Source organism: Mustela putorius, unplaced genomic scaffold (genome assembly GCF_011764305.1).
Source record: "Mustela putorius furo isolate JIRA1106 unplaced genomic scaffold, ASM1176430v1.1 tig00003869_pilon_pilon_pilon, whole genome shotgun sequence".
Taxonomy (NCBI): Eukaryota; Metazoa; Chordata; class Mammalia; order Carnivora; family Mustelidae; genus Mustela; species Mustela putorius.
In genome coordinates, this window is record NW_025422021.1 from 36580162 (window position 1) to 36602681 (window position 22520).

Sequence of the window (22520 nt, forward strand, 5' to 3'; positions counted from 1 at the left end):
TTCTTTGTGGTTGCTGTTTTTAACATCCTTTTAAAAACATAAAAACTGAGCACCTGGGTGTCTCGGTTAAGTGTCTGCCTTTGGCTCAGGTCATGTTCCCAGATTCCTGATATCAAGCCCCACGTTGGGTTCCCCGCTCACCAGGGAGCCTGTTTCTCCATCTCCCTCTGCCACTTCCCACTCCCCACCCCCCGACACCTGTTCTCACCCTCTCTCAAATAAAATAAAAAAATTTTAAAATAAGATCAACATATAAAAACCATTCTTAGCTCTGGGCCATATAAAAAAATGGGCCTCTGGGCAGATTTGGTCAACTGGCGGCTATTTGATGATCTCTGCTTTGGGGTCCCAGAAAAAAAAAAGCATGGATTTCCACATAGATTGTCCTCTCAGCAATGCATCCGCTTGGTCAAGCCTTCCCCTGTTTCCTCAACAGGTGGGTGTAGGATTTAGACTGAAAATTTCCAAGGCTTATTCTATGTTCCGTGACTGCCCCCAGATGACCTAGCTAAGGATCCCTCTTCTTGTTTACCTCATCTAAAGCCTCAGCATCTTTTAGAACCTCAGCATCAGACTCCATCCATACCCCTCTACTCCAAGCCTGGCAGCCCGTTCCTCAGGAAGCCCTCCCAGCTGACAGATGCTTAAGAGCCAAATGAGTGAGGGAAGATTGAGCGTGTAAGAACAGCATCTGCCCATAAAGACAAAGAGCAATCAAAAAGAAAGAAAACCACCCACCTGAGACAGGACCCCCATCTTCTTGCAATTGCTCCCTCCAACGAAAACCATGTTAGGCATGACCGGTCTGGGATATTCAAACACAAAGTCATATCTTAAGAGCCAGATGGAGCCCTTCTGATACAAGGTGGGTAGGTGCACATCCCTCTTGAGGATGTTGGAGGCGAGGTCTTCGTACTTCGAGTACAGACAGTGGAACAGATAGGTCTCCAAGTAATTAACGAGGTAGTTGGCCACCCGTTGGGGGAACGTCATCTGGTCTGAGAACTGAGTGTAGCATCTGGGAATGTGGGACACAGGGTTTGGGCTTCTGCTCATGGTATGCTCCAGGGAGCATGGGAAGCCCCTGAAGAGGTACACGGAGGGCAGGCCCAGGTACTCAGCCAGGATCACCCCGCAGGGTAGGGCTGGGTCTGTGAAAAGGGCATCGAACTTGCTCTCCCTGAGGACACTCAGGGTGGCTGTGTCCTCCAGGAGGCTCTGGCAGGTGGTGAAATACATGTCAATAACAATCATGCTATTCCTGTATTCCATCTGAGCAGCGTTCAGGAGCCATCTCTCAGCAAAGTGATTGTTTCCAAAAGAGCGGTACCGATTCTCCAGCTCCTCCTGTTGGAACGGCACTGGATAGGTTTTTCTTGTGTAGTGCTTGGACTCCTTCAGAAGCAAATTGACTTCTGGCACCAGCACCACAATGTCATGCCCCTTCTCACTGAGGAGCTCAACTATGTCCTTCATACTGAGCCAGTGGCTTCCATCCTGAGGGACCACCAGCAGCCTGTCACCTACAACCTCCCCCCAGAGCACTAAGAAGAAAACTTTCCTAAACAACTGGAGGAGGCAGGTCATCTGGGGGAGAGGACAGGTAGCGACAAGAATAAACAGTTCACGTTCTCTAAACCTCGGGGCTCCCTGGCTCTTTTCCCCTGAAAGAACCAGTGCTCTTTACAACCCCTACCTACCTCTCCTTGCTCTGAATTTTGCCCTGTTTTAAAAGAACGTAAATTAATAATTAACCATTTTTATGCACACAGCGAACTTGACCCAATGAGGTTTCTTATCGGCTTTCACCTGAGCTTCTGGGTTTATTTTCTCTTTCTCTCCATTCTGCCTCTCCTTCCCGAGCTTAGTCATGCTTGGAGGACAGCTTGGGAGGCTCCTGGAGGCTGGTAGCAGTCCTCTGTCCTGAGCTTTCTGGATTCCCCCGCGTGGTGATGATGTTCATAGACAAACACTCTAAGAGCTCTTAGAGCTTCTCCTCTTCCTCAATGTTGTTCAGAAAGGAAGGGTCAACAGATGCCAAATTCAAGATTTGAAACAACAGAGCGGAGCTACCCATTCCACCTCCTGGTGACCTTGTGACCACAGCCATCGCTGGATTTAAAAGTGGGCTGCTGGAGGGCGCCTGGGTGGCTCAGTTGGTTAAGCAACTGCCTTCGGCTCAGGTCACGGTCCCGGAGTCCTGGGATCGAGTCCCGCATCAGGCTCCCAGCTCCATGGGGAGTCTGCTTCTCCCTCTGACCTTCTCGCCTCTCATGCTCTCTCTCACTATCTCTCTCTCGAATAAATAAATAAAATCTTTAAAAAAAAAAAAAGTGGGCTGCTGGAAGCTGAATGGACATAGAGGAGTCTGATCTAGGCCCCTCCCCACCCCTTGGGTTCTTTGGGGTAAACCACTATTATTGTGAGTTTCCTGTTCTATCAGAAGACAGAATCTAATCCTTAAGATACATGCTCTAAAACCAGAATTCCCACTTTGACTGTGGTTAAAAGCAAAAATTCTGGAGTCAACCTACCTCTTCCAATCTGTGCAGCCCCACTGTTCTGTGCCTGAATTCCCCATCTCTCGAAAGGGAGTGGCATCTCTACCACCTCCTGGGGTGGGGGGGGAAGAGCCGTGAAAATTAGTAAGTCAATTCATAATCTGTGGGTGCCCAGGACAGGTCCCACGGAGGGGCTCCCTCTGGTTGTCATCAGGCAGCTGGGTTCTATGTGATATGAACTAAGTGCACCCCGGTGGTCAGAAAGTAACACCTAAAACGTCTCAGCAAGGGAAAGATCTAGTTTTGCCTTCTGTCAACCCCAGAGTATAGGAGGAATTAAAGGAGACAGAAGAGGAGGTGGGAAGATTAAAAGGGAAGAAAATGTAGAGGTATAAAACAATGGGAAGGCATCAGGTAACAAGACATTTGACAGGAACAACTGGCCAGCCAGCAGTCGAAAACAAAAAAAAAAAGTGCTAGCATCGGGACCCCTGATGTCTGCACAACACTTTGCAAGACAGTTTCCCAGGGTCTTAGCGTCCAAGGGTCTCTGCAATAAAGTATCACACAGTGGCTGGCCCAAACAACAGAAATGTATTCCCATAGTTCTGGAGTCCAGAAGTCCGAGATTAAAGCATCAGTGGGCTTGAGTCCTTCTGGAGGCTTCGAGACAGAACCTGTTCCTCTCTCCTAGCTCCTGGTGAGCTAGGTGGATTGCTGGAAATCTTTGGCAGTACTAGGCAGATGCAGGCATCACTTCATCTCTACCTTCCTGTTCACCCTTCTCCCTGTGTACGTCTGTGTCCAAATCTCTTAGGACACCAGTCATCCTGGATTAGCGCCCACCGCCAATTATCTCTTCTTAACTAACGTATTTCCAAAATGAGTCCCATTCTGAGGGACTAGGTATTAGGACTTAGCGTAGCTTTCCAGGGACACAAGCTAACCAATAGCGCTCATCCATCATCTCACACAATTCAAACCCCAAAGTCCAAGTCCGAGAAAACGAGGCTTACCACTTTAAGAAGGGGCACTTTTGGGGAACGTCTGCACCTCAGAAGGGAATACAGAACTGGCCCCCTCTAGATCCCCCATTCTCAAACCTTTCTATCTCAGGATTCCTTTACACTCTTAGTAACAACGGGAGATCCCACCCCAAAATTTGTTTATGTGGGTCATGTTTTTCCAGATGAACCATTTTAGAAACTAAAACTGGCGTGTATAAAATAGACTTCCTCACTCATTTATGATAACAAGAATAAGCCCAAGAGAAGTTAGCATGACTGACATCTTTAATGAAAAAAATACTCTATTTCCCCCAAACAAGCAAAAAATTGAGCGCGACATTGTTTTACATGTTCTGCAAGCAAGTCCCCATGATATGAACGTCTGTCTAACTTGGTAGACAATGGTGGGACTCTGCCCCCCACCACCTCTGCACTCATCCTAGACAATACCACATGTCGCGGAGCCTATGGAAAACTCCACGGTACCATGCTGAGAAGATGAAGTGGAAAAAGCAAGTAACGTCTTAACATTATTATGAAATCATTTGACCTCAGGGACTCCCGGGAAGGGTCTCAGGGATCCCTCAGTTTTTTGTACTTTGAGAATCACTGTTCTAGATCAGAGGATGGCAATGTACAATGCCTAATAGTACATATTTGAATTTTTATAAGCCATTGGCCTAGATACTGATACAAGCCAAGATGTCACCTCTTCCCCACCCCCCATGTCCACATGGCTTGCTCCCTCCCTGCCTGCCTGCTTCAGTCAGTGTCGTGTCCAAGAGACTTCTCTGGTGAGCTCATCTTCTCTGGTGAGCTCATTATTAAATAACCCAGCCCATCACTGGGAAGCCTTCAACCTCCTTATATTTCTCTGTTTCATTCATCACTACCCAACCTATTGCTCATTTATGTGTTTCCCCCCGACTAGAATGGGGAAACCCTGAGGGCAGGAACAATATTTGTTTTGTTCTCTGCTTTATGCCCAATATCTAGAAGAATGCCAAGCATACAGTAAGCTCTCCATAAATGTTTGCTGATTAAAGAATGACACTTTGGTTTGTCTGTTCTATTCCTACATTTCCTTTTTCTTCATGGAGCCCATCGTGGGGCTTGAACTCACCACCTGAGATCAAGACCTGAGCTGAAACTGAAAGTCAGACACTTAACCGACTGAGCCATCCAGGCAACCCCCCAACCTGCATTTCATTTTCATGTCACTTTTCAAGTTGTGAGAATTCATATATGAAATTTAAAGAACGATGTGCTCCTTTTTTGAGAAGAAACTGGTAAACGGCATTATAAGCATGTGATGGGTCACTTGCCTTTTAGGAAACTGAAACTTGAGAAGTCTGAGTGTAGCCAGCAGGTGGTGAGGGCCCCGGAGCAGGAGTTGGACAGCATTGAGCCCACTTCCAGCCCTGTACCCCAACTCACCCCCCATCTGCCTGGGGCATGACTCATCTCCTGATTGTTGGGTTTCTCAACTGAGACTCAGAGTGAGAGGGTCAGGATTATCCTGCCATATATACCTACCACATGACCAAGGGAGGTCCAAGAGGATGAGGGTTGAAACCAGGCTAAATGAAAGGTAGTTCCTGGCATGACTAGAACAGACTCGCCCACAGCTACTCAGGCACAACTGAACTCTCACACAAGGTCTTGTCATAATCCATGCCTGTGGGCTCATGAGGCATGCTGAGACCTAGGAAAGGAGATGAAGCCTGAGGAATGGCACGGAATGGCATGGAATCACCATCCCAAGCACAGGGCTGGTCCCAGGAATGCAGCCAAGATTGCAAGATTGCAGCCAATTGTAAATTCATTGCAATCTCCTCCAGGCAGGGACGCCAGCAGGATTTTCCATTTACAATCATCAGAGCCTGGAGGAGGGCAACATCCTGGTTTGGGTCCATCTAGACAGCAGTAAGACCCCAAGATATTTACAGAGTGAGCACAGTACAGGTCTACCCTTCCAGGGCGGACAAGAGCTAAGCAGATCCTTTCTAAGAGCGGTACATCAGGAGGCAGAAAGGCTTAAGCGAGTGTGTAGAGGGAGGAGAAACAAGATAGGCTACAGATCTCAGCTGCTTCACACCAGACCCCCATTCTGCTGAGGACCTTGGCCTGGGCGCTTCCTAGTTGAGCCTAGCTCTGATCTTGTTGTTCAACAAGAAGGCTGGGGAAAGCACATGACTTGGCTGGGGGCCCCATTCTCATTCCTAGCAGGCCCAAACTTACACACTGGAGATAGGAGATGAAGGAAAGGAACCAATCCCACTTTGCAAATCATCACCAAAGACGTGTCTTGCAAATTAAGAAAGCTTTAGAAAACAGTTCTCTTCCTCCTCCTGAGATTTGATTGTTTCTAAGAATGGTGCATGTGTACACACACAGGGCAACAGGAAGAAGGATCTAGCATGTATGCCAATCCCAGTGGTTGCGGAGACCCTAAATGTGATATACCCCAAAGGCCAGACCCACCCTGGGCAGTACTGTAGAGCTCGATAGGTCTTCAGGCATCATGGAGTGTCTGGGAGAAGGCCAGTGTTTTCTTAGGGATTCTTGCAGATCCAACAACTAAGCTTAGGACATGTATCAGTGGGGAGAAGGAGGTAGATCCTGGGAGTTTCCAAAAAGTCAGAGGAGGACACCTGTCATTTGGCATAGAGGGGAGTTGTAAAGGTGTGCATGGAGGTGATGACAACCTCAGAGAGGTTGACCCTCAAATCACCCACAACCTATGAGTAACGGAGCCTGGACCTACAAGATTTAAAAGCACCTGCATGCAAAGTGCTTGAGACCTGAGAAAAATTGCTACCTGCAGAGCACAAAAATGCAAAATCAAATTAATAAATATTTTGTTAAATAACTACACAAGTATGCCTGTGTGTGAAGAGTCTGCTGTGGTTCAGAGCATCGAGTAATGTGGACAATGTATGAGATGTGGGATCCTGGGGCAACTTAATCCATTGGCTAGGCCATGGGGTGTGGGCTGCAAAAATTAGCATTCTGGGTCCAGGTCTTGGTGCGGGTCCGAAATGGTCAAGTCTGAATCACCCACGGCTGGGATGGGGCATCCAGAGAAGTGTGGCTTGTCTGGCCAGACAGCTCCCAATGGGCACTTGTCCTACTGTAAGAGCTGTGTCTATCACTACCCAGGGAGGTTTGCATCGACATAGGTGGTGGTTCCTGAAGCTGGGAGCAGTGGGGAGGAGCACAGGCCTGACCAAGGGACTACTTAGAGGACACAGACAGTAGGATTTCCACTTGCCTATTTTTACTAGAGCAGTCCATCCCAAAAGATCATGGACTAACACTGCCCAATCTAATCCAGGCTTGGTTACTGAGTCTTGGATCCCTCAGGACTGCGGGGAGCCAAAGCAGGCACAGGACAATGTGACTCTCCACTCAGATAGCTGGGTACTGGTACGGGGTGCCGTCTGGTGTGATTGAATGGTGTGGATGACGTACGCCTGTGGAACAGTGGAACCCGGGTCGATCAAGCCCATACCAACTTCCAGTTTCCAGGAACAGCTTACACTCCACCACCAGAAAGCAAGGAGACTGGAAGAGGTCAGAATAACTGACCCAGGTACTACAAAAAGTCACAGCTGTTTTGAAAAGGCAAGGAAGTATTACAGATTAATAGTGTGCTAGAAGAAATGATGCAACATGGAAAGTGTGTTTGTGTCCTGCTCAAACAAACCAGTTGTTGAAAGATGTGGTTTCTCTTTTTAAGAAAATTTTGGTCAAATTCACATGATGTGAAATTCATCATAATCATTTCTAAGAGGGCAATTTGGTAGCATTTAGCAGAGTCACGGTGCCATGCCTCTGTCACCACCATCTAGTTCCAAGACATTTTCATCATCCCAAAAGGAAACCTCTTCCTCATTAAGCAGCTGTTCCCCGACTCCCTCCTCCCCTGAGCCTTTAGCAACCCCTCACCTGCTTTTTTATCTCTATAGATCTACCTATTCTGGCTATTTCACAAAAATGGAATCACAGCACATTACGGCCTTTTGCGTCTGGGTTCCTTCACTCAGCATTATCTTTTCAGTGCTTATCCACATCATATAGCAGGTGTCAGGTCTTTATCATTGTTATGGCTGAATAATATTCCCCTGTATGAAGAAACCACATTATGTTCATCCATTCACCAGCTGAAAGACATTTGGGTTGTTCCTACCTTTTGGCTATTATGAACGTGCTGCTATGAACATGCCTGTAGAAACTTTGGTTTCAAGATTTGTTTTCAATTCCTCAGATACATAACCAGGAGCAGAATTGCCGAATCATATGGCAATTCTATGTTTCACATACGCAGGAACGGCTAGAATGCTTTCTATACTGGCTACACCAGCAATGGACAAGGGTTCCAGGTTCTCCACATTCTTACCAATGCTTATTTTCCTTTTTTTTTTTTAAGTATAGTCATCATATCAGGTGTGAATTGGTATCTCATTGTGATACTGATTTGCATTTCTCTAGTACCTAATGGTGAGCATCTTTTCATGTACTTGTTGGCCATTTATATATCTACTTGGGAGAAATGTCTGTTCCAATTCTTTGTCCATTTTTAATGGGGTCGTTTAAGCTCTTTATATATTTTGGATACCAGAATCTTATCAAATACATGATTTACAAATACTTTCTCCCATTCTTTGGGTTGTCTTTTTATGCTCTTAATAGTGTCCTTTATTCATTTATTTATTTATTTGACAGACAGAGATCACAAGTAGGCAGAGAAGCAGGCAGAGAGAGAGGGGGAAACAGGCCCCCTGCTGAGCAGAGAGTCCCCATGTGGGGGCTCAATCCCAGAACCCTGAGATCATGACTTGAGCCGAAGACCAGAGGCTTTAACCCACTGAGCAACCCAGGCGCTCCTTCATAATGTCCTTTAATGCATGAAAGTTTCTCATCTTAATGAAGTTCAGTTTATCCATTTCCAGGTTTGTTTCTTGTACTTTGGGTGTTATACTTAAGAAACCATTGTCAAATCTAAGGTCAGGGAAGATTTAGTCCAATATTTTCCTCTCAAAGTTTGATAGTTTTCCAGCTGGACCCCATAATCATTCTGTTGGAACTCACGAAAAAATTGAAAAACACTAGAAGTCATTTCTTCTCCCTTTAAAACTATTTTAGTGTTCTCCTGAATGAGGACCTGCTGCCCTTGTTAAAGTATTTAATTACATCCTTTAATATAATTCCCCTGGACAGACTAAGGAAGATTTTGTTATAGGAGACTCTCAGGAAAATCCCCTCCATGGCACTTGAGACATGGCACACAAGCAAACACGTGCACTCACCCAAAGACACACATGCATGAATGACCTACATTGCCTTCAGGCTATGTTTTCTTCTAGCAGATGAGATTCAGACTTTGACTCCTGTTCTCAAATTCATAAAATCATCTTATGTCATATAAACAGAACATTAATATTTTACTTCTCCATTTGCAACTAGACAAGAGAATTTTTAATTTTGTGAAGGAGAATAAATAACAAGAATCACCAAGAAGATTTAGAAAAATCTGAGTATGGGGTTTGCCTTACCACATATTAAAACTTACTACAAAGCTACTGCAATCAAAATATGACACTGGTATGTGAGTAAATAAATAAATCCATGGAACAAAACCGAGAGTTCAAAAGTAGAGTTCAAAAGAGTAAATAAATATGGAAATTTAAATTTGATAAAGACACATTTCAATTCAACAAAGAATGAATTATTTTATTAAATGAGGTTGGTACAACAGACTATCCATTTAGAAAAATAATAGAAGGTAGATCCTTACACCATGTAAAGTCTTCACTGTAAAAATGTAACTGTTAACACCGGAGGAATTAAAAATATTAGGACATAGTATGGAAAAAAAGTTTATGTATCTCAGGCTTGGAAAGACCTAAAGAAGTTGAAATCCAGAAACCACTAGAAAAAAGTGAAGACGTGTGACCATCCAAAATGAAAACACTCTATGACAAAAGATGATGAATAGCCAGGGGAAAAAATATTAACATTTCATAAAAAATATTAATATTCCTAATACTCAAGAGGCTTAGAGTCATAAGCTATAAAAAGACAAAGGACCCTAGAAAAATAGTTAAAGAGTCTGGATACATACTTCCGCTGAAGATGCTTAATAGAGAAACAGGCAGGTGTGAAGCTACGTGGGAGAGGACACAGAGAAGGGGACTTCCACCAGAGTCTGTCCCCTACCCTGCTCCCTGGCTCAGGTCTGGCCCTCAATGCCCCTCCCACATCAGGAGACACGCTCACCCACCTGCCAGGTTGCAGGCAGCAATCCGGATCCTTGACAAGTTACTATTGATGTAGGTCATTGTTTCTAGTAAGAAGTTATAGAGCACGGCAGGCTTTTTCTGAGTCTGCAAAAGACGAGGGATGAACAGAACCAGGGAGGATGAGATCCTAGAGATCATCTGCTCAGAGTGTGTTCCCATCTGTCTGATGTGCAAGGGTCTTCCCAGAGAAGGCAAGTGCCCACCCCAGCATCACACAGCAGACTAGCAGCTGGACGACATAAGGACCTTCAGACCTCTGTTACATTCTGTCTGACCCAGAGAAGAGACGATATTGTCTACAAATGGAGCGGTTGTCCACTACCGTGGCCGCTGGCCACATATGGCCCTGGGGCACTTGAAATGTGCCCAGTCTGAATTAAATATGAAGAGCTTCCTGCATTTGGATGACAGTAACTCAAAAGTGTAAAATATCACATTAATACTTTATACATTGACTACATGTTGAAATGACAATGGTTTGGATCCGCTGGGTTAAATAAAATCTATTATTCTATTTGGTTTCACCTCTTTCATTTTTCTTAATATAGCTACCAGAAAATGTATGGATATGTGGCTTGCATTCTGCCTCTGTTGGACGGTGCTGGTCTTGACGTTTCATATGTGTGAGGTGAGCACAGGCTCACAGGACAGAAGTCTGTGGCAGCTGCGACCCTAAGCCCCAAGCCCCAGGGCACCCAACCTCCAACAGACCCATGGCCCTCAGCTTCCTCACCAGGATGGAGCACAGCGTTGTCTGGAAAACAGTCATCCCATCAGCCTCACTGCTGTCCCTTTGGCCCGAGCTGCTTTCCAGGGCCTTCCAGCCCCAGAAGTGCACACACTGAAACATGGTGGCCATACAGGCCTGGAGAGACACCAGGCAGAGGATGGAGGAAGGGTGTCAGGCAGACCAAGGGGACTCCCATGGTCTGGGGGTGGGGCGGTGGATGACAGGGCTGACGTTCCACCGATAGGCCAGTGGGCAGCCCCGGAAAAGCCTCAGGAGGCCACAGAAGGGGACCTGGGACCAGATCCCTGCCACCCTATACAGTGTCTGGTGTGCATTTAGGGAAAAAGCCCTGGAGACAGATGCAGCCTCAGCAGCCCAGCCTGGGACCTGCCCCTCCAGGACACTGGGGTCAGGAGCCTGGCAGGGACCGGTAGCACCAGGATGAGCTTTCTCAGCCCCAGACCCTCTCTGAGCACTGCAACAACCAGGCCCCTGGCCTCTGGCCTCCAGCCTCCAGCGGGGACGGGCCACTGGAGACTGGGGGGCAGGGCGAGGCAGGGCTATCTATTCCCCAGGGACAGGAGTGGCAGCAGTGTGCCTGGGACCAGGCCACGTGGTCCTCCTGCTCCAGCCCTCTTGACTGTTCCTTCCTTAAACCCTCCGGTCCCCTTCCTAAGTGTGCCTTCCCGGAAGCACGCCCCCCACAGGACTGTTGCTGCGACAACTTACAACAGTGTGAGCCAGTGATGGATTTGTGAGGAAAGCACCTCTGAGAGGTGACAGCAGGTGGCCTGCGTTATCAGGATCCCCGAGGTAGAGCAAGAGGTGGGAGTGATGCCCTCCCCGACCTACGGGTGCCACCACGCCACCCTGCCCTGCATGGACCCCCACAAGATTCTTGGGACCCCAGAACCGGAGGCCAAGGTGCTAATTGAGCATGAACAGCTGGGTACACCGCAGCTCACTGGGAGACGGAAGAACGACCCCTCGGCTCAGCCCCCTCCCCGCTCCCCCCCAGTCCACACAGGAAGGTGAGGAGAGAGAAGACAGAGGTGAGGGTCAGGAGCCTGCAGGGGGTGAGGGTCAGCCATCAGATGGGCAGGAGCTGTGGGAGGAGCTTGAAGCAGCAGGGGAGCTGGGCCTCCATAGGGAGGAGAACCTCGGTGTGCAGGGCCAGGGCAGGCACCCCTCCCCTCACTGCCCCCAGTAGCCCCAGCTCCGGGCCTGCCCCACAGGGAGCCACTGAGGAGGGATTTAAGGTGAGTTTTAAGCTTGTGTTTTAAGGGTGTGAGTTATCACAGGATATCAAACTGTAGAATCCACTGGGAGAGAAGGCAGATGGGGCAGAGGATGCTGGCAGGCAGCCACCGGAGAAGAAAGCTACGCCATGTGCCCCTACTGAGCGGAGACACCTCCGTAAGCTAGTCTACGGGTCATCTGAACGGCCCCTCCCCAGCCTGGCATGAGGAAAGGGGTTGATGGAGAGAGGCAAGGGAGAGACCCCCTCGCACATTCTCCTTTGGGGGCCAGAGGTCCCCACACTTTGGGACACAGAGAGGAGGGTGTGTCTGACCTGGGCTGCATCTGAGCAGGGGTCCTGGCAGTGCAGCATGAGGGTGATCCAAGCTTTCTTCACTTCCTCCTTGAAGAAGTGCTTCTTGGAAATCCTGACCACCTTCGCCAGCTTCCCGAACAGGACGAAGGCTTTCAAACGCAACAGCTCGCTCTCCTATGGCCGAGATGCACAAGCGAGTCCTCAAATTCGGGAAGCAAGAAGCCCAGCAAAGCCCCAGCTGCTCTCTGTGGACCCTTCCAGTCACCTTGGCCCCTGCAAAGGCTTCTGAGACATTCCACCAGGATGGAGGCTCCCCTGCAGGGCTCTTGGGACCGGGTGCCATTCTGGGGCCTGTGACCTAGTCTTGCCCAGAGGAGGGCTGTGTCAGATGTGAGGGCACACCACCACCCAGCAGGGGCCCAAAGAACATCTGTAGGCTGTAAGGAATTCTGGGGAGAAGCTCACACCCTAACAGGAGGAGAGGGGTCCCATGAGTCCTAGAGCAAGGGTTTCTGGTGTCTTTCACAAGATCCCACCATCAGCTAATGGATGCGTGGGCACAGGCAGACCTGTAGCCCCTTCTGTCCCACAGGAGAAGAAGGGTTCAGATGTTGGCTGAGGAGGCATTTGGGGAACACCGCCCCCCATACCCGGAAGGCCAGGGGCTAGCTAGGTGATCGTCTAGACTCACGTTGTCAAAGAAGGCCCTGCACTGCTCACAGATGATGCTGAATGAGGACCCCAGGTCCCCCTCTCGGAGCTCAGCCAGGATCTTGGCCAGGGCCTCCATGCCCTCGGAGGCCACACTGGAGTTCACGGGCTCCCGCAAGGAGTCCAGACATTTCTCCAGCAAAAGCTTCCGGTACTGCCTCACCTGGGGGAAGGGGGGACGGCGAGGAGCTTCAGTCCCCGCCTGGTCTGCCAACACCGGACCCTCAGCCCACCAGGCCCTGCACACCGGGCCCCTGGGCTCAGGGTCAGGAGCAGCACCTTCTTGGGGGCACCAAGGGCCATGTTGCCGAGGGCACGCAGCGAGAGCACCCTCAGAGCCTCGTCCTCCTGGTCCGCGCCCTTCTCTAGCGTTAACACTGTGGGTTTCAACAGCTTCTCCTGGTACAGAACCGGGTCACTCATGAACTAGAAAAGAGAACTTTGTGACCGCTGTGCCCCTTGTGGGCTCCTTTCTCAGCCACAAGACAGGACGTGGGACTAGATCCAATGCACAGAGCAGTGTCTGTGAATAGGAGAGGACCTGGAGCCCCAGCTGCCTAGGACCAACCCCAGCTCCTCCTGCCTGCCAGTGGAGGCCCCTGGCCAGTCGCTTAGAACCCCTCTGAGCTCAGCCTCCCCACCCGCGAGAAGGGGCTGACACCAGAGCCTGCCTCACAGGGCTGTGGCGAGGCTCCTTAAGGAAATATGTGGGGAAAGCCTCAGAAGGGTGACCTATAGGAATACGTTTGCTCGGTTGACCTGACAGAGCAGCTCTCACAAGCCGGAGCCCGGGCCCCTGGGTCCCAGCAGCAGCACAAACTTCATTCGTCGGGGACCCAGAAAGTCACAGCCAGCCCAGCACTCAAGGTGTCAGGACCTTGGGCCAAGAGGGACGTCTCTGGCACGCGTGTGTGTGTGTGTGTGTGTGTGTGTGTGTGCATGTGCACAAGTATGCACATGTTAAATAAACACCAAATTGGTGGCCCCAAAATGGCCCCCTTTACAGAAAATGTTTGCCGACCCCATACCAGGAGGATGTTGGCTCCTAAGCCCTATTGGGAATCATGCAGCCAACACAAGTTTTCCTGAAAGTTTTCTGGCCAATTCCCTCAGGACGCTATAAGAGCCTCAGTTGCTCGGGAGGGCCGCTGGGGCCCAGGGGCCGTCACCCCCGTCCCTGGCTTTCCTGCCTGGCAAAACCTCGTCAAGCCCTTCCTATAAGATCTTCCCCAGCACCATCGACCCCAGCAAGAGCCAAGGTGCCCTCCTCTGGACCCCTGGGTGATGCCAGCACTCAGCACAGCACACCTCTCTTCGCTGTGCACCCCAGGTCTCGGGACCCCTTTCCCCACAGTGCGCACACCCTGACTCACCCATGTCCCTGGTGGGGGTTGGACAGCCGCCTGCCCCTTGTCTCAGATGCCCCTCAGAGCCTGGGCTCCTTTCCCTGAGAGGAGCCAGGGTAGGGAGTTGGGGGAAACAGCAGCCCGCCCCAGCTCGCCCGGCCCTCCATGCCCCGAGCCACACCTCCACGCAGACCGCCGTGCTGCTGACGCGACAGCTGAGGACATCCGAGTCCATGCCTCTGAGCACCAGCTCCGCCAGCCGCTGCCTATACCCCTCCACGCTCCGCAGGCACCCCCTGCAGGGGGAATGCAGCCAAGGGGCGGGGAGGTCCTCTCAGTCGCTGCCCTGCACAGCTGTTCTGGGGGTGCACACCCAGGGACATTCATTCTTTAACCTCTCCGAGCCTCCCCTCCTCACCAGGGGAGGTTTGGTCAGGATGTCGCTAGAGTACCAACTTTTCATGATTTTTTTTATACAAAGGGACCAGAATGAGGGCCACTCAGGAGTGACCAAGTCCCAGGAAGTAGCTCTCACTCTGGCCCAGCTTGGAAGCCTGGTATGGCCTTGAGGGAGCTCTACCCTGCCTCTGACCTCACGTCTCCTGTTTTGGAGCAAAGATTCCTTCGCCCTACTTGCTGTCATCCCAGAGTCTGGAACATGGGTCAACTTGGCAATCCCTCAGAAGCCAGCACTGCACTGTAATCTAGACCTTCCGGCAAGAAGGCAGTGGCCCTGTGAGTCCCGCAGCCCAGGCCTGGGAGGAGGGGGTGCCCACCTGGCCAGCAGGCCCACGCCTTGCAGGAACGTGGAGCTGCTCTGCAGGAGGGCCCACACACCCTGCTCCTCCAGGCTGTGAACCAGCTGCTCACTGCTGAGTCTTCTGAACAACAGCTGCATGCACTTGATCGTGATCCTGGAAGAAGGTGGGACGCTAGCCTGATGAAGCTGCCCCGTGGAGGGCAAACACTGCACCCAGGTCAGAGGAATGGGGGTTCCCGCGCCTATTGGGCCCAGCTCAAGGAGCTAAGGGCAATCACGTGAGAGAGTGGGTCTGCAAACAATGAAAACCACACTGTGTTGGGCTGATGGGAGGGAGGGTTGTAAGATCTGTTTCCAGAAACTTCTCTCCACCAGGAGAAGACCACAAAGCCTCTTGGTAGAGGTGACTCTTGGGATCCTTGACTTCACAGAGGCAGCGTCCAGCTCAGGCCCACTGCCCTGCACCCCCCTCCCCCTCCCCCCGAGAGCACCTGTGCAGGTTGATCTCTTCGGGCAACGTCCCTGTGTGGACCAGTCTCCACGTCTTCAGGACAGGCGATGCAGCCTCTGGCCCCTGGTTGCTGCTGAGCTGCAGCAGGAGGGTGTAGACAAGGTCTGGGAAGAGATCCAAGAGCTTGTCGTCCATGTCTGTCTTCTGGATCAGGAGGTGGATGGCGCACAGGGTCTGTAGGGAGGTCGAGGTGTCAGGGCTCCTCCTCGGAGCCCCGGAAGGGCCCTGGGGTCTGCCCCTGTGACTCACCATCAGCGGATCCACTGCAGCCAGGCGCCAGATGTCCGCCTTGGACGTGGGGTTGGCCCTGGGGGTGAACCTCACCTGCAGCCGGCCCATCAGCCCATGGAGCATCGTCCTGGAGAAGGGCACATTCTCGGCCACAGCCAGCCACACCTCTGTCAGGTGGCTAACCAAAGACAGGAGAGAAGGACTGTGGGACCCCGCCTTGGGTCCTGGCAGGTTAAGAGCCTTTGGCCCCCCAGGCAGCCCTCTGCATAGGGGTTAGACTCTGGTGCCTGGACCTCAGGGAGGCGGAGGGCATGGCCCAGGTCTGTGACTCCACGCTCACTTCCCTTCCTCTGCCCCGGCACCCTCGGACCCTGTGGCCCCACTGCCGGGTGACCTCAGAGGTCCCCACCCGGCCTCCTATGTGATGCCTTCATATATATACATCCAGCGACAGCTGCCAACTACCCAGTTCATCCCACTGGTCCTAAGCAGCCCCTCCCCCTCCCAACACACCCTTGAGGAAGGTGTTTTCAGCTCCGTGGCCCACAGAAGAGGAAGGGGGACCTGTAGCGGTTAGGGGCCAGAGGGCAGTTTGAAGTGGCACCCCCATCCCCAAGCGCAGGCCTGTGGCTCTGCTGAGAAGGGACAGTCTGCGGGACAGTGACCTCATGAGCCCCATGTGCATAGGTACAGGGGAGTGGGAGGCTGGAGGGGTCTGAAGGGCCAAAGACCCAAGTCCACTGAGATCAAATCGAGCAAGGACAGGTGTGTCCAGCCTCTGCGAATCCACAAAACCAAATGCACAAGGGCAGGGAGTAGAGTTTTTTCGGGGGGACATGCGGGGGGCACCTGCTGGCAGGAACCAAATGGAAGGTGGGCCCATGAGCTCACCAGCAACCACTTCTCATAAAGAAGCCATCAGGGTGTAAGGAAACAAAAAAGCAGGACCTCAGCCAGCAACAGCAAGAAACAACCACGGGAGCCTGGGGAAGCCAAGTCCCCAGGTCCACCGTCCCCAGGGCCCTGGCCATGGACCCCCAGCCACAGATGCTGTCAGGTGAGGACAGGGCTTGCTCTGAGCCCCCAAGCTCAGGTCAATGTGTTACACAGTGGGAGCTAACCAATGCAGTGACAGCCAGCGCCACCCCGCCACCAAGACCACCAGCCTGACGGAGGCCACGCAGCATTCTGTCCCCCACCCCAGCGCCGCTCTGAAAGCCACTAACCCCCCCCACATCAAGCAGTCCACACTGTCCTCCCTTCTGATGAGAAAGCAGAGCCAGGCCTGCATTTCACATGGGGCAGCCCTTGAGGTTCCTGACGTGCGGCCTCTCTGCTTGTGTCCCAGCACAATGAGTGAGGTCTGCCGCCTCTCCCTCCCCCAACAGTCTCAAGGCTCTTCCTTTGCTCTGCAGCCTCAGCTGACCTGGGGACAGCTGCCCACCCCTCTCTGTGCCCTCCCTACGGAGTCCTGGCCCCATCCCAAACACACTCCCCCAGGCCGGTGAGGTCCCACGGACTGCCTGTGTGACACGGTGACAGAGACCCAGAAACTCATCAGTCTGCAGATCACCCCAAGAAGCGGGGGGTGGGGTGGGGCGCTTTAACAGGAGGCCACCTAAGGGGCACCTGGACTTCCCCTCTCAGGGCCGCATGTGGAAGGGAAGAGGGACAGAGTGGAGCTCATCCAGAGGCCTGCTCAGGTCTTGGTGATCATGTTCTCGGTGAATCCTGAGGAAGCCCAGACTTGGGAGGGGGCCCAGAGATCTGACCTCTGCAGGGAATGGAAAGGCTGCTGTGGGTAGAGTCCTAAGGGGATGGCCAGGACATGTGAGAAGCCACAGGATCTGACTCCAGCTCCAGAGAAGGGAAATGTGACACTGGGGCTGCCGGTCCATGGTTCCCCGAGGCCGTACATCCCCAACAGGAGCTGCAGGGAGGGGGTCGGGCCCAGCCCCGGTTTGTTCCCGGCGCTGCTCGAGGGCCCCGTCCTCCGGGACATATCCGTGGTGGTGAGGTGGGCCTGGTCTGGGGTGCAAAGGGGAATGTGGCTCCCTGGACAGGGCACCCACCTCTCCATAGGCAGGGGTTGTCTCAGGAGCGCCGTGAGGACGGTCTCCTGGTGGTAGTGCGCCAGCAGGAGGGTGCCCTCGATGAGGGGGGCGCCGCACCTCCAGGTGATCCACCACGGGCAGCTGGACCAAGACGGCACCCAGGATCTCGGCCACCTGGGGAGGGGCGGGCATCACCGGCACAGCCTAGACGCCCATGGCCCGCTGCCCTCGCACACCCGCTGCCTGCACACCCCATCCCCAGCGCATCCTTTGGTCTGTTCCTAGATTTGATCAGGTTTTCTGTATGGAAGGAAGTACGCTCCAAGAAAATGGCCACGGGCCTCTAGTCCACTGTCCACTTACTAACGGGGCCACCTCCCTTGTGTCTTTCTCCTTTTAGAACTCCACTTCCTCCTCCAAACAACCAAGGGTTTAGGAAGCCCTTCTCAGCAAGTGTGCTGAGCCCTTGCTTGTCCCTCTAGCCTGGGTATACTGGACAGCACCACACCCTAAGTGGCCCAGCCACGGCTCTGCCACCTTGTCCTCCAGCTCCTTGGCCCGCATCTGGAGGAAGGTGCCTATCCAGGTGACGGAGGCCTTATCGTGCTGTAGGTCCATGGCCCCGATGTTCTCACAGAGCTTCTGGATGAGTGAGACCACCTCATCGCAGTTAAATTGCATGCAAGCCACCTAGGACCAGAGCAGACCACAGCTGGGATCCAGCTCTTTGCCCCAGCCCGTCACCACTGACAACCACCGTTCTTCTGCCTCACACCACAGCCCAGCCCAAGGCCTCCACTGTCTCTCAGACCACTGCAGGGGCTTCCTCCCCGCCGCATCCTTGCCCAGCATCTCACACCAGCCCAATCGCCAACCTTCTCAGGACGTCACTCCTCTACCTCAAAGACTCAGAGCTCAGCTTGGCTTTCCAAGGCTTCTGGCATGTGCCCCCCAAACTCTCCTACTCCTCTCTCCCCTGGCACCGCCCACCCCACTGAACCCTGCTCAGGAAGCTCCCCCAAAACGTTCCCCATCCTGTCTCTACTGCCCTGCAGCCCTCACTCGAAGTGCACCCTGAGCCAATCACCCTGAAGCATCCTCCCACCGCCCATAAGCCCCCTGCTTCAGAAAGCTGTCTCTGCCCCGCCCCCATCCCCAAGGCAGAAGTCACTCAGCTCCTCTGCCGAGTTTGTGGGGCTCTGGGCATTCAGCCCTTAGTGTGCCGGTGTGTGGTATTTGTGCAAGGCTCTGTGTTTAATTCCCTTTGGGCCCCTCCTCCCCCAGTGGTAGGCGGGGCCTATTAAGTACCTACTACATGCCAGGCACCATGGTAGGGATCTTTCATATTGTAGGTCCTTTAGGTACAGAGGGCATGAGTTGGACCAAAATCCACGGGGACTGTAACCTCCAGAGAAAGAGGAAGGCTGCCTGGCCAGAATGAGCAAAGTCCCATGCCCCAGAGATGGTCCGGGCGCCAGAGTGCAGCCCAGGAGCCGACCCCTCCTTCCCAGCTCATCACCTTGGCAATCCTAGAAGACGCACTGAAAATCTTCTCCACATCCAAGCTCTGGAGATCCTCCTTACATTTTGCAAGCTCCAGCTCCTTGGAAGGGCCCCATGAGGAGCAGGTCTGGCTTGCTGTTGGGAATATAATTTTAGACACTAGATTTAGACATTAGATCTAAAATATAATTTTAGATTAGAAGGACAAAGGGCCCATCCACAGGCCACATCGGGGTGGCCTCCTGGCCTGGCCCACAGGGCTACCTGGCTCTGCAGGCCTGAACCACACTTCAGTTTTTGGACATTCCATCCCTTCTTGTCTTTGCTCTCATTGTCCTTTCCCTCCAAACCACCTCTACACACAGCTCAGATGCCTGCTTTTCAGGAAGCCACCAGCCACCAAGCCAGAGGCGAGGTCTCCCGCTTTGAAGGTTACCATCCTGCATTCGCCTCTCAGTTCATCTCTGGCCACTTCTGTGTCCTTGGCATCTGTGAGCTGATCTTTTCCCAGTGAGGTCCCTTAGTACACAGGACATGCCCTCAGTGAGCTGTGCCAAACCAGTGAGCCTCTCCTTCTAGAAACTTCCATGGTTTCTGAGCGAGCTCTGCACCCTCTCCACCATCTCTACTGATCACCCTTGTTTGTTTACACAGAGAGGCCATGCTCCCCCCCCCAGGATAGTCCCACGGCTGACACCCCTGCTGTCAGACCTCCCCCTCAACCTCAATGTCCTGATTTCTCACCCTCCCCATACCATGAAGGTCCAGCAGGCTGGCCAGGACACTCATGGAGGCCATGCGGGTTCTTCTGTGGGAGTCACAGGTACAAGGGGCGATGAGTCCAACCAGCGTGCCAAACTGCCCCAGCTTCAGGGGGATCTGAGGGACAGGAGACTTCAAGGCTCACATCCTGTGTCCACTCACACACACACCTGGTGCTGCCCAGGGGCAGCGTCACTGGAAGCCAGAGAGAGTGAACCCTGCTGGAAAACACCCCAGTGGGGCCCCTAGAGACTCAGCAGGCAGGCCAGGACTGGAAGAGTCTGGCTCAGGACTTGGCCCTCTCGCTGCAGGCCCAGGTTCCGTATCAGCACACCTGCCCTGTTCCTGTAACTGAGCCCTGGGTTCAAATCTGGCCTCCCCAGCTCCCTAGCTCTGTTACCCAGCAGGGTTCTGAGTCTCACACCCTCATGCTCCTCATCTGTAAAGGGGAGAAAATCACAGTGCTTCCTCTTCCAGGAGATGTGGAGAATCATTCCGGAGAATCCAGACGATGCCTTCAGCACAGTGTTTGGCCCCAAACCTAGCATGAGTCTAGGGCCTGGCCTCTCTTTGTGGGGCTCAGACCTCCACCTGAATGCTGCCTCCAGACCACCAGGGGTGCACCTCATCTTGTTCTCACCATGCACCAGTCCCCTGACCTGAGGCCGTCCCCAGACCCCAGACCCCATGCCCCAGGGACCCCATCCTCCCCATGCCATCACTGAAAGCCAAGTCATCAAAGAGCATGAGGCCAACAAAGGAACCAAGAGATGTCTCATTGAGCCAGGTCAGAGAGTTAATCAACAAAAACACCTCATTGCTTTTCCAAGTTTCGTAGAACTTATAATTTCATAGTAGTTTACTGAGTAGATAGTCACTTTTGTAACCAATGGGATATTCATAAGTGTGTGTTCTTCTTCTTAAACAGGGCCCTCACTGCTGAATGAGCCTCAAGCCCCACTAGACTTGGATCCATGCTGAGCCACGTCCCGTCCCTCTCTTGCAGCCCGGAGCTCAGGGCTAGTTCCTCATGGGGCCTCCTCTGTCATTCCCAAACAAGAGAGCCTCTTTCCAAGGGACTCTTCAGGGAACAGAATTTGATTTCAGAAGTGTTCCCTCTTCTCATAAATAGAGACAGAAACTTTTTTGTGGGTGCCAGAGCCACAGGCTAGGGGCTCAGGGGCTCAGGGACTCACACAGACACCGATGCTTTGCACGTAGATCTGCATGAGATGAAGATGGAGGTTCATGGCCTTCTCCCGCTCCCCTTCTTTCTCTGACAAGATCCACTTTTCCAGAAGCTATGAGTAAGAGCCCAGAACACAGAATGGACAATTAAAAAACCCCAAGGCCAGCCTTTCCTGGCCAACTATTGGTTGCCTGATCTCTCCACTCAAAGTCTGACTTTGAGGGGTGTTGGGTGGCTCTGGACACTTCTGGTTCTCATTCCAGGAACCCTCATGAGGGACATGAAGCTGTGGGGCAGAAAGGGTATCCCCCACTATCCTCACCAAGATGGCGCCTGGCTGCTGTCTTTGGCCCTACTCCAAATGTTTGCCTGCAGGTCAAAGTCCAAGAGCATAGCCTGCCTTGCACTCCAGGGCCTAGATGTTCTTGTGCATAGTAACTGAGCTTAACAACACATGAAGCAAAACTATTACAACTGAAGAAAAAAGAAACAAATCCACAGCAAGAGTCAGAGATTTCAGTACCTCTTTTTTAGAAACTCACGGAAGAAGAAGACAGAAAATCAGGAAAGACAGGAAAAAGTTTGAACAGCGCTACCAACCAACTTGGCCTGATACTTATGAACACTCCATCCAACACAGTACACACATGCACACAGAACACTCTCCAAGATAGACCATACTGTGCAAACAACTAAGTCTGGGTTGATTTAAAAGGATTCAGATTATACAAAGTGTGTCCTCAGACCACACTGGCTTTAAGTTGAGAATCAAAAACAGGAAGACCTCTGGAAAATCTTCAACCATTGGGAAGTTCTAAAACCCATGGGTTAAAGAAGAAATCAGAAGAGAAAGTAAAATGTACTTTGAATGGAAACAAAAGGAGAATACAATATATGAATATTTGTAGGATACAGCAGCAAAAAACAATCAGTAAACTCATACTATCTGCTCCTGATCACAAGACTTATTGTAATGTTACAGTAATCAAGATGGGATGACACTGGTGTAAAGATAGACAAATACATCAATGAAACAGAAGAAATGACAGCAATAGACCCACAAGGACATGGTCAGTTGCTTTTTGACAAAGACTCAAGGATAATTCAATGAAGAAAAGTCTTTCCAACAAATAGTACTGGTACAATGGGTTGTCTGTACATAAACAAAACAAAGAAAACAAACTTTGATCCATACCTCACAACACATACAAAACTGAACTCAAAATATATCCTAGACTTTCTTCTTAAACCTGAAACTACAATCTCTTAAAAAAGAATCTTTGTGACCTTAGGTTAGGCACAGATTTCTTAGAACATCAAAACTGTGATCCATAAAAGAAAACAAATGGTAAATT

At 51.6% G+C, this 22520-nt stretch overlaps 2 protein-coding genes across 2 annotated transcripts in view; both read right to left on the reverse strand.

The window, feature by feature from the left end:
* Positions 1 to 1709, reverse strand: part of LOC101674734 (UDP-glucuronosyltransferase 1-6) — a 35644-nt gene extending 33935 nt beyond the window's left edge. Inside the window, exon 1 of the mRNA XM_045066749.1 lies at positions 739 to 1709. Within this exon, the coding sequence (XP_044922684.1) occupies positions 739 to 1587 (849 nt within the window). The 5' untranslated portion in view covers positions 1588 to 1709. The remainder of the gene's footprint in view (positions 1 to 738) is intronic.
* A 7550-nt stretch (positions 1710 to 9259) lies between these two features.
* The window catches only part of LOC106003317 (maestro heat-like repeat-containing protein family member 2A), a 43366-nt gene continuing 30105 nt past the window's right edge, over positions 9260 to 22520 (reverse strand). Inside the window, 15 exon segments of the mRNA XM_045066802.1 lie at positions 9260 to 9897; positions 10547 to 10678; positions 12117 to 12272; positions 12790 to 12972; positions 13089 to 13235; positions 14337 to 14451; positions 14932 to 15069; positions 15407 to 15600; positions 15676 to 15835; positions 17730 to 17818; positions 17820 to 17885; positions 18249 to 18401; positions 19231 to 19349; positions 19970 to 20093; positions 21173 to 21277. Coding sequence (XP_044922737.1) covers positions 9787 to 9897; positions 10547 to 10678; positions 12117 to 12272; positions 12790 to 12972; positions 13089 to 13235; positions 14337 to 14451; positions 14932 to 15069; positions 15407 to 15600; positions 15676 to 15835; positions 17730 to 17818; positions 17820 to 17885; positions 18249 to 18401; positions 19231 to 19349; positions 19970 to 20093; positions 21173 to 21277 — 1992 coding nt within the window. The 3' untranslated portion in view covers positions 9260 to 9786.